Raw genomic sequence first — 16925 nt, forward strand, 5'->3', positions numbered from 1 at the left:
AGCAGCTGCATTACAGGCGGAGCTACTGTACATTCTAGGGGCCTCTCCAGTGGTGTGTCTTCTCTTTCTAGAACTTGGCCTCTCTCACCCAGGCCCCCACGAATAGTGACTTCAGTGTCTGGCATGGTGATATTCACTCCAGCTGTGATGGAGTCATGAATGTGGGGGGCAGTCCTTTGTTAAAGGTACACACTGCACTTTGCATATAATCCATTCCCAGAAAACTGAGCGTTGGCTATGCTTATTCTATACTTCAGTTCAAATCAAGTTTTCTGCACTAAAAATATTTAAGCCTCCCAAACTCAACTGTTTTAAACAAAAGAGTTAATTGCTCAGGATTCTGGGTGGTCAATGATGAATCACCAGAAACTGTGTCACTCTCAGCGAGGAGCCCTGGGTCTAGCCCTGACTTGGAAGGGAATAGTCACTTTTCATCTCTGGGCCTCAGAATCATTCTCTGTAAAAAGAAGGGATATAATTCAATGGTATTGACTGTTTTTTTCGGCACAACTCAGCTTACGGTTCTTGGAAACATTATTAAATTTTTTAATGAATTCTTTTGTTCTGTGTCTTCAGATGAGAATTACAATAGAATACTCTCATTTCCTCTGCAACAATAAAATAACTGCATTTTTCCATCTTAAAGTATTCAAAAGAATAAATGATAATGGTCTGCAAAATGAATATTCTATCTTCACCTACTCATAATTTTATAATTTACATTCCCACTATTTCTAAATAAGAAACTGCCTTCTATCTGTGTTTTATGCTGGCAACAAGAATTTAATCTATAAAGAAAACCTCTGAAGTACTTTCTGACCATTGAACTTTATAATTCCATAACTCAATGATTTCCTTTGTTTTCTACGTTAGATTACATATTAAGGAAGATAAGACTTTTTTTCCTTATTAATTTTAAACTTGGAAGTAGAAACAGGTATCATCTGGCCTCTGGAACAAACAACACTAAAGTTGAGCCAGTGACCAAGTTATACATATTCATAACTATCTAGGCCAAACTCATTTACAATTCTTTGTTAATCTATAAAACTAATTTTATTTTCAAAAATTTGATTTGCTACTTGAAGCAAAGGAAGGCAAGAATAACACAATTTCACAAGGTTCCCAATGATTAATGCTAAAATTAACAAAATACAAAAGGAATAAATTATTTGCACCATTAAATTATATACTAATAACGAGTAGAAAGTTATGTAAGTCACAGAAATCAAGGTCAATGAACAAAATTCTATTTCCTTTTCTATATATCACCAACACATAAAAATAAAACACATGAAATAAAATTTCAAAATCTTCAATAAAATACTGGCAAACCAATTGCAACAGCACATCAAAAACCTTTTCCATCATGATCAAGTAGGCTTCATCCTGGGGATGCAAGGCTGGTTCAACATACGCAAGTCTATAAAAGTAATCCATCACATAAACAGAATCAAAGACAAAAACCACATGATTATCTCCATAGATGCAGAGAAGGCCTTTGACAAACTTAAACAGCCCTTGATGCTAAAAACTCTCAATAAACTAGGTATTGACAGAACATATCTCAAAATAATAAAAGCTATTTATGACAAACCTACAGCCAATATCATACTGAATGGGCAAAAACTGGAAGCATTCCCTTTGATTGAATGCTCTAGACAAGGATGCCCTCTCTCACCACTCCTATTCAATATAGTACTGGAAGTTCTGCCCAGAGCAATCAGGCAAGAAAAGTAAATAAAGGATATTCAATTACAAAAGGAGGATGTCAAATTGTCTCTATTTGCGGATGAAATGATTGTATATTTAGAAGACCCCATCGTCTCAGCCCCAAATCTCCTGAAACTGATAAGCAACTTCAGCAAAGTCTCAGGATACAAAATCAATGTGCAAAAATCACAAGCATTCCTATACACCAATAACAGACTAACAGAGAGCCAAATCAAGAATGAACTGCCATTCACAATTACTACAAAGAGAATAAAATACCTAGGAATACAACTAACAAAGAATGTAAAGGAAATAAGAGAGGACACAAACAGATGGAGAAACATTCCATGTTCATGGTTAGGAAGAATCAATATCGTGAAAATGGCCATACTGCCCAAAGTAACTTACAGATTCAATGCTATCCCCATCAAGCTACCAATGACCTTCTTCACAGAACTGAAAAAAACCACCTTAAACTTCATATGGAACCAAAAGAGAGCCCGCATAGCCAAGTCAATTCTAAGCAAAAAGGACAAAGCTGGAGGCATCACACTACCTGACTTCAAACTACACTACAAGGCTACAGTAATAAAAACGGCATGGTACTGGTACCAAAACAGAGATATAGACCAATGGAACAGAACAGAGGCCTCGGAGGCAACACCACACATTTACAACTATCTGATCTTTGACAAACCTGACAAAAGCAAGCAATGGGGAAAGGACTCCCTGTTTAATAAATGATGTTGGAAAAACTGGCTAGCCATGTGCAGAAAGCAGAAACTGGACCCCTTCCTGACACCTTACACTAAAATTAACTCCAGATGGATTAAAGACTTAAATATAAGACCTAACACCATAAAAACCCTAGAAGAAAACCTAGGCAAAACCATTCAGGACATAGGCATAGGCAAGGACTTCATGACTGAAACACCACAAGCATTGGCAACAAAAGCCGAAATAGACAAATGGGACTTAATTAAACTCCAGAGCTTCTGCACAGCAAAAGAAACAATCATTAGAGTGAACCGGCAACCAACAGAATGGGAAAAAATTTTTGCAATCTACCCATCTGACAAACGGCTGATATCCAGAATCTACAAAGAACTAAAACAGATTTACAAGAAAAAAACAAGCCCATTCAAAAGTGGGCAAAGGATATGAACAGACACTTTACAAAAGAAGACATACATGAGGCCAACAAACATATGAAAAAATGCCCATCATCACTGGTTATTAGAGAAATGCAAATCAAAACTACATTGAGATATCATCTCACATCAGCTAGAATGACGATCATTAAAAAATCTGGAGAAAACAGATGCTGGGGAGGATGTGGAGAAATAGGAACACTTTTACACTGTTGGTGGGAGTGTAAATTAGTTCAACCATTGTAGAAGACAGTGTAGCGATTCCTCAAGGACCTAGAAATAGAAATTCCATTTGACCCAGCTATCCCATTACTGGGTATATATCCAAAGGATTATAAATCAATCTATTATAGGGACACATGCACACGAATGTTCATTGCAGCACAGTTTACAATAGCAAAGACTTGGAACCAACCCAAATGCCCATCGATGATAGACTGGACAGGGAAAATGTGGCACATATACACCATGGAATGTGTGTATATGCAGCCATAAAAAACAGTGAGTTTGCATCCTTTGCAGGGACATGGATGAGCCTGGAAACCATCATTCTCAGCAAACTGACACAGGAACAGAAAATCAAACACTGCATGTTCTCACTCATAGGTGGGTGTTGAACAATGAGAGCACATGGACACAGGGAGGGGAGCATCAGGCACTGAGGTCTGTTGGGGGGAACTAGGGAGGGACAGTGGCGGGTGGGGAGTTGGGGAGGGATAACAGGGGGAGAAATGCCAGATATAGGTGATGGGGAGTAAGGCAGCAAACCACACTGCCATGTGTGTACCTATGCAACAATCTTGCATGTTCTTCACAAGTACCCCAAAACCTAAAATGCAATAAAATATATATTAAATTTTTTTTTTTCAAAAATATAATACAATATATACTAGGGTTAAACACCACAAAATTTAGTTGACCTTCAAACAACACAAGTTTAAACTGCATGGGTCTGTTTATACAGACATTTTCTTCAATCAATATATTGGAAAAATATTTGGAGATTTGCCACAATTTGAGAAAACAGATGAACCACAAAGCCTAGAAATAATTTAAAAAATTAATAAAAAGTTACATATGTCACGAATGCATAATATATATATAGCTACTAGTCTATTTTATCATTTACCATCATAAAATATACACAAATCTATTATTAAAAGTTGAAAGTTATCAAAACTTTCACACATATACACAGACCACAAGCATGGCACCATTTGTAGTCAAAGGAAATGTAAAGCAATATAAAGATGCAGTATTAAATCATAGCTGCATAAAGCTAATGTAAGTAAACCCTGTCCTACTGCAATAATTTCATAACTGTCTTTTGTTGCTGTTGCAATGAGGGCAAGCACTGTGAGGATTCCCTTACAATGTCATGTGGCGCTAATCATCTCCATGTGAGCAGTTTGTCTCCCCAGTAAATTGTGTATTGCAGTAAAAAGTGATCTCTGGAGGTTCTCATGTATTTTTCATCATGTTTAGTGAAATGCTGGAAACCTTGAATAATATACCATGCAACTCATGATGCTGGAAGTGCTCTTAAGAAGCATGGGAAAGTCAGGACTACAAGAACAAGTTGAATTGTTTGATATGTGCTATGGATGGAGATCTTCAGATTGGTTGCCTGCCACTTCAAGATAAATGAATCCAGCATAAGGCCCATTGTTTAAAACAAAACAAAACAAGAAAAAGAAATTTGTGAGATTGTTGCTATAGCTACACCAGCAGACATGAAAACCTTGCACTTTTTGAGAAATATTTTGGCCTTATATAAGAAATGCAGCTTTTATGTGGTACAAGATTGCTAAAAGTAAGGCATACCTAATATGATTCAAGAATAAGTGAACTCATTATAGGACAACTTAAAGCAAAAGTAAGGTGAAGGATCTAAAGCTGGAGAAGTTAATGCCAGCAAAGGAAGGTTTGATAACAGGAGCAGCAGCTTCTGCCAACGAAGAAGCAGCAGAAGAGGTCCCAGACATTGTTCAGAAAATTATTGAGGAATGGCTGGGCGCAGTAGCTCATGTCTACAATCCCAGCACTTTGGGAGGCTGAGGCAGGCGAATCACTTGAGGTCAGGAGTTGGAGGCCAGCCTGGCCAACATTGAAAAACCTTGTCTCTACTAAAATTACAAAAATTAGCCGGGTGTGGTGGCATGCACTTGTAGTCCCAGCTACTCCAGAGGCTGAAGCAGGAGAATTGCTTGAACCCAGGAGGTGGATGTTGCAGTAAGCTGAGATCCCACGACTGCACTCCAGTCTGGGCAACAGAGTGAGACTGTGGGGAAATAAAAAAGAAAAGAAAGAAAATCAACTTCCTGAATGGGTTTTTAATGCAGAAAAAAATCCCTATTCTGGTACCACTAAAGATACTTATTTGTAAGGAAGACAAGCATGTACCAGGGTTTAAGACAGGAAGGGATAGGAGAACTCTACTGTTTTGTGCAAATGCAGTCAGGTTTACGATAGGGACTGTCCTTATCTATAAATCTGCTACCCACCTTTCCCAGTAGGCTTGAAGGAAAAATACAAATACCAGCTGGTAGTCTTTTGGTTGTACAAGAAGTCCTGGACAACAACAACTGTTTCTGGATTGGCTCCATGGATGTTTTGTCCCTGAAATTAGGAAGTACCTTGCCCGTAAGGAACTGCCTTTTAAAGTTATTTTGATATTGGACAATGCCCCTGACTACCCAGAACCCCATGAATTCAACATTGAAGGCATCAGTGTGGTTTACCCCTCACTAAACACGATGTACCTAATTCAGCCCCTAGTTACGGGGTGCTTAGGAACTTTAAGGCTTGTTACTCACAGTACTCTATGGACAGGACTGTTGACACTATGGAAGAGAATTCTGATAGAGAAAACATTATGAAAGTTTGGAATCCAAGAGCTAACATACACTACACCAGAGGAATTAACAGAAGACAGCGTGATGGAAGGGAGTGCTTCTGAGCCAGTGCCAGATGACGAGGAAGAAGACGTAGAAGAAGCAGAGCCAGAAAACAAGCTGATGTTAGACAATCTGGCAGAGGGGTCCAATGATTCAAGACTGCTTTTTGACTTCTTTTATGACACAGACCCTTCTATGATACAGATACTGAAATAAGAGCAAGCAATGGAAGGATTGGTACTGTGGAGAAACATTTTTAGAGAAATGAAAATGCAAAACAGTCAGAAACAATGATGTATTTCATAAAGTTACACCGAGAATGCCTGACTCTCTGCCTGCCCTTTCACCTTCTCCACCTCTTTTGCCTCTGCCAATGCTGAGAAGCAGAACCGACCCCTCGTCTTCCTCCTGCTTCGCCTACTCAAGATGAAGATGATGAGGATTTCCACTTAACAAATAATCAATGTATTTTCTCTTCCTGATGATTTTCTTAATAACATTTTCTTTATGTTACTTTATTATAAAATTACAGTATGAAACACGTTTAACACACAAACTATGTGTTAACCAACTATGTTATTGGTAAGGTTTCCAGTCAACAGTAGGCTATTAGCAGTTAAGTTTTTGAAGAGTCAAAAGTTATTTGCTGATTTTCAACCGTGGAGGGGGTTGGTGTCCCTGATCCCTGTGTTATTCAAAGGTCAACTGTACTTGGAGATAAATTTAACAAATGACATGCAAAACATTAACACTGAAAACTACAAAACATTACCGATATAACTTAAACATAAATGAATAGAGAGACAGAGGATGTTCATGGATTGGAAGACTCAACATTTTGAAGAATTTAAATAAATTATTCCCAAATTGGTCTATAGATTGAATTCAATCCCATTCAACATTCCAACAAAGCTTCTACGCAAGATTGATTCTAAAATGTACGTTGACATGTAAAGGATTTAAAACAGCCAAATAATCTTGAGAAAGAAGAGGAAAGTTGGAGAACTGGCACTACCCCACTTTGAGCCTTCTATAATCCTGAAAAATCAGTACACTGTGGTGCTGGTATAAAGACAAAGACACCATGGAACAGAATAAATTGTCCAGATGTAGACTCACACAATCAATAGAGGTTCAATAAAGGTCATTCAAGGCAATTCAATGAGGAAAAGAAAATATTTACTGCAACTTTCTGTAACAACTGTGTAAATACGTAAAAACAAAATAAAGTTTAACCTTTACTTTATATTGTACATAAAAATTAATTTCAGATACATCATAATCCTACATGTAAAAGTTAAAACTATGAAATTTGCAGAAGAAAACATACAAGAATATCTTGGTCATAGGTACAGGCAAACATTTTTTTAGGTAAGACAAAAAAAGCAATGATTATGAAAGAATAAAAAAGATAAATTAGTCTTCCAAAATTTAAAGATGCCTGCTCATCAGAAGGCTTAAGAAAATTAATAGTCAAGTCACAAACTAGGAGAAAATATTCACAATGCATATATCCAAGAAAGAATGTGAATCCATCACATGTGAAAACCTTATACCTTGTCTTATTAATGAAAAGGCAAAAAACCAAATTTTTAAAAATAGACACAGACACTTCACAAAGGAAGATATACAAATGACCAACAAGAACATTTAAAAAGTACTTGGCATCATTAGTCAATATGGAAATATGAATTAAAGGCATCGTGAAACACCCACCTATACCCACTAAAATGGCTAAAATTTAAAAGACTGTTCATGAGGCTATGGAATTCTTATATGTTGGCTTTTTGAAGTGCAAAATAATGCAACTATTTTAGATTTTGGCAGTTTCTTAAATAGTCAAAAATGTATACAACTTATGACCCAGCAGTCCTACACCTAGCTATTTACCAACAGAAGTAAAACATACATTGACCAAAGGGGAAAAAAAAAAAAAAGTCTTGTGCAGTAATGTTCAAGAAAGCTTTATCTAAAATAGTACCAAAATAATCCAAAGGTCATCAGTGAATAGAATAGATAGACAAGTTGTGGTATTTTTGTCTATAGAATGCTAACTCAGCAATAAAAAGGTGCTACTTTGCTTTGTATGCTATAAATAAATAAATTTCATCAAACAATATGCTATCCAAAATAAGCCAGACACACAAGAAATACATATTTTATGATTCCACTTATATGGAGTTTTAAAACAAGGAAAACTAATCGATCATGAAAAACAGACAAAAGTGGTTCTCTGGAATGGAAGGTTGGAATTGACTGGGAAAGAGTACATGGAAATTTTCCCATGATGGAAAAGTTATGTATCTTAATAGGGCTATGGGTTATACAGGTATTTGCATTGTCAAAACTCATAGAACTGTAACGCGTAATATCTCTGCATTTCACTACACATAAAATATGCATCATTTCAAAAAAGTAAAACAGAATTAGAAATAATTTCTTATAAAAATATTAAATCAGGATCCTTCTAGAAACGAAAATGACTGCCATGTTAACGATTTCAGGTACTTTGTTTTAGGACATTCTCTGCTCATTCATCCATTCAGCCAACTATTGAGGAACTATTATGTGTGCCACTATTCTAGGAGTTTTGAACATATAAATGAGTAAACCAGACATAGATGCTAATAATCTGTAAGTGACTAGAGAGAAAGAAAATACAAAAAAAAAAAAGTAAACAATGGAGTGTTTATAAATGTGAGAAATGCTATGAGAGAAAGAGTAAAAGCCTACCATCCTGTAACACTGCTATATCATGCTTCAGCTGCCTGATACCATTTTATTAAAGTCATGGATATGCCTATATTTATGGCTTAGCATTTTTTGCCTTTATTAATTGATCGATCATACATTAGAAGCATTACAAGAATAGAGGAGGGTGTGTGTGGCGTGTGTGTTTCAAAGTGCTGGGTTACCATAGTTGCTTTATTCCTTAAGCTTTTGTAATATTTAATGCTTGAATAAATACCTGTGAGGATATCACCTGGCGCATGTGGAAAGGTTGGTTTCAAGGGCATTGTGTTCAATGCTAATCACATTCCATGGGCTACTGAGTCACAGTCACATTGAGTTATCGAGTCTTCTGTATGAAAGACAAGCTGCTCAAATGTTACAGAATTCAGATGCCCAAGTCATTAAGATGTAGTTGTACATAAAAGATGCGGCGTTGATAATTCAAAATAGACAGGAAGAATGTGCTCCAGGAATAATTTTTCTTCAAGTCATAATATCTGGCACCAAAACATAAATAAAGCCCTATTTTTCTCCTTCAATGCCCTGCCGGGAAGGAGTCACTGAGACAACTTGTTATCTGCCAGTAACACAGGCGTTGCAGGTAGGTCTTCAGCTATGGAGAGACCCTGCTTATTTTCTTTAACAAGACAGACTGAAAACCCAAGAAATCCTCCATCAAAAAGCAGTAGTACCATTGACTGCAAAAGCTTCTGCAATGAGATTATCCAACATGTTGAAATATAAAGCCTCATGCTGCTTTTCTGTAGCTAAAAAACATACACGAAAATAAAGTGTTTTTAATATTTGCTCTTTTTTGTTTATTTTTAAGCTGGTATTTTGGGAAAAAGATCAATCTCTAATCAAGCTCTACAGATGTAGTCATGTATCTCCAACCTTAAATCTGTGCTGCAGTATAAGATGCTTCCATGATGACTTCTTAGCTGTCTCTAGCCTGTTCCTGACCTTTGCCCATGCATATATGAGACTGCTCACACGGAATGCCTTCTCACCTTCTAACATGCCATCTACTTTTCTAGTTCTAAAACAAGTATGTTCTCTTGGTGAGTTCTTCTGCAACCAACATACTGAGAAGTGACCTGTCCTTCCTCCCAGTTCGTTGTAGCATGACCTTTTATATTACTTATTTTGTGTAGAATTGTTAGAAGTCATTTTCTGTTACAATTATACCCCTTAGAGGTTCACAGCCAGGTTAGGGTAATTAGAATCGTAGCTGTGTATGCAGAACCCTGTTTAAACCCAGGTTGCCTTTTCCAAATTAATTTGTAAATTTTGTTATCTATAGCTTACAGCCATTATGAATGACAGTCCCCTGACCTGCCCACAAAAGCTTATCAAACTTATACCAAATCTAAAGTATAGTATCGATAGCACCCCTTGCAGAATTATTTTTCTGAGAAAAATGCAGTTTCTCAGAAAATATAGTATGCAATTTTACTGTACTTCTATGCTGCTAATATCAAGCTGATCAAAAGGATGTTGGTGATCAAAAATGCTTGAATGGTTGCTGGTGATAAAATATTCTATTTAGTCCCACAAATTGGTTGATGGCTTCCTAAGGAATCCACAGAACTAATCCTCATGCTATGGTTTCCAAATTCAGCAGCTTCTATAAAACCTCACATGAACTTCAAATGATACATGGTTTCTAGCAGTCAAGAAAAACCTGTCCAGGACAGGGGCAGAGTGGGAAGGAGAGAGGTGTTGACTACAAAGTGCCACACAGCACCGTCTTATCTCGATTTCTCAGAGATTTTATTAAAGGGGCTTGGGCTTGCTTTCAGTCATTACATAGAGTCAATTTGTTGCTTTGTTTGGGCTAAATTTTAAAAAGCACAAAAGTTTAAGATAAGATAATACTATTTGGCCTTTTAGCATCTTTTCTTTTTCATTTTTCTTTTCTTTTTAGACAAGTCTCACTCTGTCACCTAGGCTGGAGTGCAATGGAGCGATCTCAGCTAACTGCAGCTTCTGCCTCCTGGGTAAAGCGATTCCCTTGCCTCAGCATGCTGAGTAACTGGCATTACAGGTATGCACCACCACACCCGGCTAATTTTTGTATTTTAGTAGAGGTGGGTTTTCACCATGTTGGCCAGGCTGATCTTGAACTCCTGACCTCAAACAATCCACTCGCCTCGGCCTCCCATTTAGCACCTTTTCTAACACTGCTACTCTACAAAAGCATTCGATAAAGAAGGCGGTTAAAGATAAAGCAGAAGGAAAACAATCCAGTTCATGAATAGATGCCTTTGGTTTGAAAAGCGGTCAATACAAATATGGAAATAAACACTTTGAAACAAAGGAGTTTATAAAAAATTAAAGCGAGTCTTCTGCTCATTTCCTTTCTTGTCCGTTTCTTTTGGATGAGCCTCACTTTTTCCTTAATAATTAAAGAAAGAAGAAAAATCATCCCGGTTTGTGAAAGCCCCATCTTTTCTCTGAAAGCCCAATTTTGTGGCAGAAGTGAGAAGAGCTGCCCTTACCTCTCAGTTCCCCCATATCCAGGGTTGTCCCCAGTTGTTCTAATAAAGCAACTCTTGCCGCATTCTTTTTGTGTTTCTTGCCATCATAATGTTGCTGGGCCATCAGAGGGTTATTAAACCAGGCTGCACAGAGCCCACAGTATCTGTCTGAATCTCTTCTTTGATAGGGAGATGCGACCACCGGAGCAGTGTCCATCCGTGGCGGCTTAAGTGGGCTCAGGGGTGTTGCTGTGAAAGGAAACAACCAGAGAACCACAGCCACGTTAGTCCAACACTGAGTCCACTCTTCCTCAGTCCTTGAAGACCAAAAGTCTCCTGTTCACTACACAGCTTAAACATCCCCAAGAGTTCACTGACAGCCGGAAAATTAGCCCTGCCAGCTTTCATTTTTGACTTGGGACACAAATAAATATTCTTAATGTGTTGAGATCAGAGTCTTGCATATTGTTGTGCCAAAATCTGATAATTCAAGAGACCATCCCTTAGGGGAAAAATAAGTTTTTAAAAATCAGTTCTCAGTTACTTCCACTGTGGCTCTCAGGAGCTATGGACGACAGCTCGAAGTATTTGGCTGCCTGGAGCAGCTTTGTAAACATGGTTATTGAAGGCGTTTTCCACTCACTTTTAAAATGCATTCTGCTCTAACATGGGCACTTAGAAAAAAGAAAAAGTGGTAAAATACAGGGGACAAGTTCAATGAACCAGGTAAAACTTGAGCAATAATTTTTCTAGCATCACTAATAATGCAATAAGCCTATTGTAGTTGCTTTCAATTAGTGTGTGTGTGTAATGCTAAAAATAAATATTGGATAAAATGCAATTAAATAAACAAATTCATAGCGGTAAGGGAGTCATCTATCAGTCAAAAGAAAGCTAATGCTTGAAGTAACATTGGACAATCATGACTTAGAAAGATTGTGAATGAATGAATTGGACGTTGTATGCTATAAATATAAATAACCAATAAATAAAGGATTTGGCTAAGTGGTAGAAACTGATCTTTTGATGACATGGGTTGTACTAATTGAGGGAGTCATGCTAATTTTATTGTCAGCTGTTTGTTTATTGTAATAGGCTATATTCAACCTGTACCTGCTAACGTTGCTGAAACAACGTTTTTCTAAAAACCAAAAGAAAAATACCGTAGATCACGTGTACTCATCTAAACAGAATAGACACGTATCACTATTTTGAGATTGCATTGTCCCACCTATTAAATTAACACATTTCTTTGTGATTATTTCTGGTCCAGAAAATAAAACAGAAAAGAGAGTCTGACTTGAAGGAACTTACTAATGGAAAGTAAAAATAACTTCTGTGTGCATTACAACTACAAGTTGCTTCCATCCTCGCGAGGCCTATGACTTGGCTTTTTATCCCATTTCTCAGATGTTAGACTTCAGAAATGCCAGTGATTTACTGACAGTGAGGTATCTATTCATGACAGGACTAAGACAAAATCTGGAATTCCCAAGGCCGATGTTCCCTTCAATACCCCCCAAGGCTCCTGTTCATATTTTTTAATAAGCAAAGGGATATTTTTTCTAGATCCATCATCTTTGTATTTCATATAGAATTTCACTAAATTCTGGAAAAAATATTCTGGTCCAAATATTTTGGAGAAGAAATCAATATATAAATTTTCACATGGGCCATCAGTCCTAACGCATTCTATAGCAGCATCCAGTGTGTTGTTTCTGAGATGGAGGATGCAGCTGGCAAAACCAACAGCATTAGGGTTGCTGTTGAGACCTCAATAACAAGTTAAGGAACCAATTAACCAAACCCCCAAGGTTTCAAGTAACTTTTATGTGGATTTTTATTTTTTCTATTAAAAACCTTATATAGAAACAAGTATTTGCTAAATGACATTTTAATTCAAGTAATGCCCTGTATCATAACAGTATTCCTAAGAAGTTCTTTTCCCTTTATTTAGAGATTTCATCAGATTGAGACGTTTTAGCTAGCTTAAACTTAATGGTGTTATTTCTATAGAGACTCACAAACAGCATGCCCCTTAAAAGTCTCATTGCAGGATTTGGTCATATATCACCATGTAGAAATAAAGCTCAAACGTGGGTCATTCCAGCAGCCACCCAGTATCATTCTGCTAGGACTTAGAAATAAAAGCTACAAATATGCAGTTGACCTGGATGTGAAAAGATCTGTATCTACTTTCCTGAAGGTAATTGAATCTTGCTTCCAAAGTTTCCTGAATCCTTATCAATTTCTGAGGATTTATAGCTGCCTATTGTTTTTGATGGCAATGGAAAACATATCAAATGTTTACAATCAGAATAAATGTTGACTCTTGAAGCATAATTTATTTTTCTTTAAAGTAGGCCCTATAAAACATTTCGGTCGATTTTATCAATTGATACCTTCTATACTACATCCTGGCAGGAGTGAGGCACAATAGAATATCCATCAAATAAGATAATCTTATCTTGCACATAAGAAAATAATTTGATGTTACATTGGTATTGTAACTTCTCCTCCTGAATAATTCTACTATCTTGTGTATAGCCTGAAAGTTTAAAGGGTTTTTTTTTTTTTTTTTTTGTGCTGTTTTTAACTGTCTTCACCCATTTAAACCCAGCTTATATTCCCTTAATGCCTATAAAAGCAGGCAAATGCAGTAGCATAAAAACAGCCTTGAATCAAAGTCAGACCTCTGGTTGGGCGGGGCTCCACCATCAGTGAGCTGTGTGACCTTTGGGAAATTTCTAAGGTCCCTGGTTTCCTCAAGGTTAAAATTCAGGCTAACCATCTCTTTTAAAATTAACATACTTTGCAGCTAACCCATAGGCTGTAGACGGAACAAATTGTAGAAGCTCTCTCACTTTTACGGCTTTGATTCAATGCCAAATATAGAAATTACGTGGGAGGAGAGCAGTTTCCAGGTTTTAATGATAAACCTGTGTGTGTACATGAACCATAACACTGACATTCTTTAGCAGAGTGTATTATTCCAATAAAATGAATAAAGAGTGGGGCAAAGATCTTTTGGTTTAAAAACATACTTTAAAAAACTTTAGTTGACATATAGTTAATTTTTTTTTATTGCATTTTAGGTTTTGGGGTACATGTGAAAAACATGCAAGGTTGTTGCATTGGTGCATACGTGGCAGTGTGATTTGCTGCCTTCCTCCCCTTCACCTATATGTGGCATTTCTCCCCATGCTATCCCTCCCCAACTCCCCACACCCCGCTGTCCCCCCCACTCCCCCCAACAGACCCCAGTGTATAGTGCTCCCCTCCCTGTGTCCATGTGTTCCCATTGTTCAATACCCATCTATGAGTGAGAACATGTGATGTTTGATTTTGTGTTCTTGTGTCAGTTTGCTGAGAATGATGGTTTCCAGGTTTGTCCATGTCCCTACAAAGGACACGAACTCATCGTTTTTGATGGCTGCTTAATATTCCATGGTGTACATGTGCCACATTTTTCCTGTCCAGCCTATCATCGATGGGCATTTGGGTTGGTTCCAGGTCTTTGCTATTGTAAACTGTGCTGCAATGAACATTTGTGTGCATGTGTCCTTATAGTTAATGTAGTTAATTTTTATTTTGATTTCATAGTTTATGTTTTTATTCTAATTGCAAAAAAAATTTAACTAAATACTTACTTTACTTATCCTTTAAATAGATTCGACCAAAAGTCGATTAATTGAAACCAGTGGTTTTTAACATTAGACTGACCAGGCTTCAAAAATTACTGTGTCCGGACTCTGCCCAGATCAATTGTGTCTTAAACTCCAGGAGTGGGAAGCACGCATCAGGATGATTTTAAAACCTCCCTCCTCCCACAGACTGATCCATGTTTCCAAAGCACGGCCAATGTTGAGAGCAAATGATCTAAATATTGCACATTTTCTTTGAAAATAATTATAAAATAAAGCTTTCTTAGATCTTCACATAAAAGAAAGCAGCATAATACACCCAACAGCAATGGAGCTAGCTCTGCTGTAGGCAATAGCCAAAATGTCACATCATCCACGAGACAGAAAGAAATAATTACTCGCCGTTTTAAAACTCCAATTAATATTCCCATTTTACCATAACATAAAAGAATCACTAAAATAGGAGCTAACAGTATAAATTCATATTGGTAAAGTTAGACAGCAATTCCGATTCCTTTCCCCATGAAGCAAGCACTGTTGTCCCACCTGCCTCTGTTCAAGGCCGTGACCAGCCTGGTGTGCTGCCCTGTACCAGATGCTCCACATAGCCATGCACGTCTCCTGCAAGATGCTCCTGAATCCCATATGCTTTGTGGGGCCTTAACAAGCTCAGCAAGAAGTAGGTCTTCCTCCTCTAAGCTTATACAGCATTCACTCGCTGCACAATTCATTTGGCATTTCTTAAATATCACCTTTTCACCATAGCTGTGTGAATGCGCATCCGTGTGTATATGTAAGGGAAATTGAACAGAAGCTCCCATCAGACACTTTTGTGTTGGCTCTCTTCTAGTACATGTTCACAATCCCTGTTTCAATTCATAAAAATGCAAAAAAAAAAAAAAAAAAACCCGAAGTTTTTTCAGATCGATTTATTACCAAAAACTGACATGAAGTCACATGAGACAAATTAAAGTCTTTACATTTGACATAAACATACATACATATTGCAATAGAACTATTAATACCTTTGGTCAGGGACTGCTGTCCTATATCCATATAAACACAGTGTATGGTATCTGTGCCTTATTATATATCCCAAATCCTACAATTTCTGATTTGCAAAATATAATCAGCCCCAAATATTTTGAACAAAAGATCACGGATCTGTAGTTGATTCAGAGTCAGTAAAATCAATGTGAGCTCCTCTAAGGCTTGAGCTAAGTGAAGCAAGTCAGTTTTCAACACTTGAGTTCTAAGAATCACCTCAACGTAGAATGAATTTCAACATCATTCTTAGTACCTGCTGCAAGGTTTGTCAAGGAGTCTGTTATCAGCAGCTATCTGTCACCTGTTGGGATATGTTGTCTTGAGTTATAATCTAAAATAATATATATATATTCATCTTATATTTGTTTCTTCCAGGCAGAATAACTACAGTTGATTTAAGGGTAAAAGTATTTCCACAGTTCCTGTGTGTGTCTCTATATTAGTCTGTTCTCACACCGATAATAAAGACATAACTGAGACTAGGTAATTAATAAGGGAAAGAGGTTTCATTAACTCACAGTTCCACAGAGCAATAGGCCTCAGGACACTTACAAGCATGGCAGAAGGGGAAGCAAACACATTCTTCTTCACATGGCAACAGGAAGGAGAAATGACAGCGAAAGAGGGGAAAGCCCCTGATAAAGTCATCAGATCTTATGAGAACTCATTCACTTTCACAAGAACAACAGTGTGGGGGTAACCACCCTCTTTATTCAATTATCTCCCACTGGGTCCCTCTCATGACAAGTGAGAATTACGGGAACTAAAATTTAAGATGAGATTTGGATGGGGACACAGCCTAACCATATCAGTCTCTATCAGAAAATTTCCTCATTCTGTAATTGCCTACATTGTCTAATTACCTAACATATTCTACAACCTGACTCTTCATGGCACCAGGACTTTGCATTCAACAGACACATAGTGTAACTTCCACACCTTTTGATGAATGAATGAATGAATGAATGAATGAATGAATGAATAAAATAATCTTCACATTATGAGTAAAGAAATATGGTAACCAAGAGTTTTCTTGTTTCTTCTAGATTGTGTCATTTACAGCTTAGGTAGCTAGGTCCTGCGCCAGTCAATATAAATATAAGTCAGTACATGACAAGATCCTGGTGGCTGAACTGTGGAAGGGTAACACATTGAAGTGTACATACATGTCGCAGTCTCTCTCCTTCTTTTGGATTCAACTAAATATATTAAAAGCAATTATTATCCCAAAATTCTATTTTCTGGAGTAGCCTGTTTCTG

At 37.2% G+C, this 16925-nt stretch overlaps 1 protein-coding gene across 4 annotated transcripts in view; it reads right to left on the minus strand.

Moving 5' to 3' along the window:
* ZMAT4 (zinc finger matrin-type 4) overlaps nt 1-16925 on the minus strand; it is a 370072-nt gene that overhangs the window by 137532 nt on the left and 215615 nt on the right. For 3 of the 4 annotated variants that reach the window (XM_012476087.2, XM_012476089.2, XM_012476088.2), the window contains exon 5: nt 10996-11223. The exons of the other annotated variant lie outside the window; for it this stretch is intronic. In XM_012476087.2, the coding sequence (XP_012331510.1) occupies nt 10996-11223 (228 nt within the window). The remainder of the gene's footprint in view (nt 1-10995; nt 11224-16925) is intronic. 4 annotated transcript variants of the gene reach the window in all.

This window comes from Aotus nancymaae, unplaced genomic scaffold (genome assembly GCF_030222135.1).
Source record: "Aotus nancymaae isolate 86718 unplaced genomic scaffold, 86718_ANA_hifiasm-v0.15.2.pri h1tg000097l, whole genome shotgun sequence".
Taxonomy (NCBI): Eukaryota; Metazoa; Chordata; class Mammalia; order Primates; family Aotidae; genus Aotus; species Aotus nancymaae.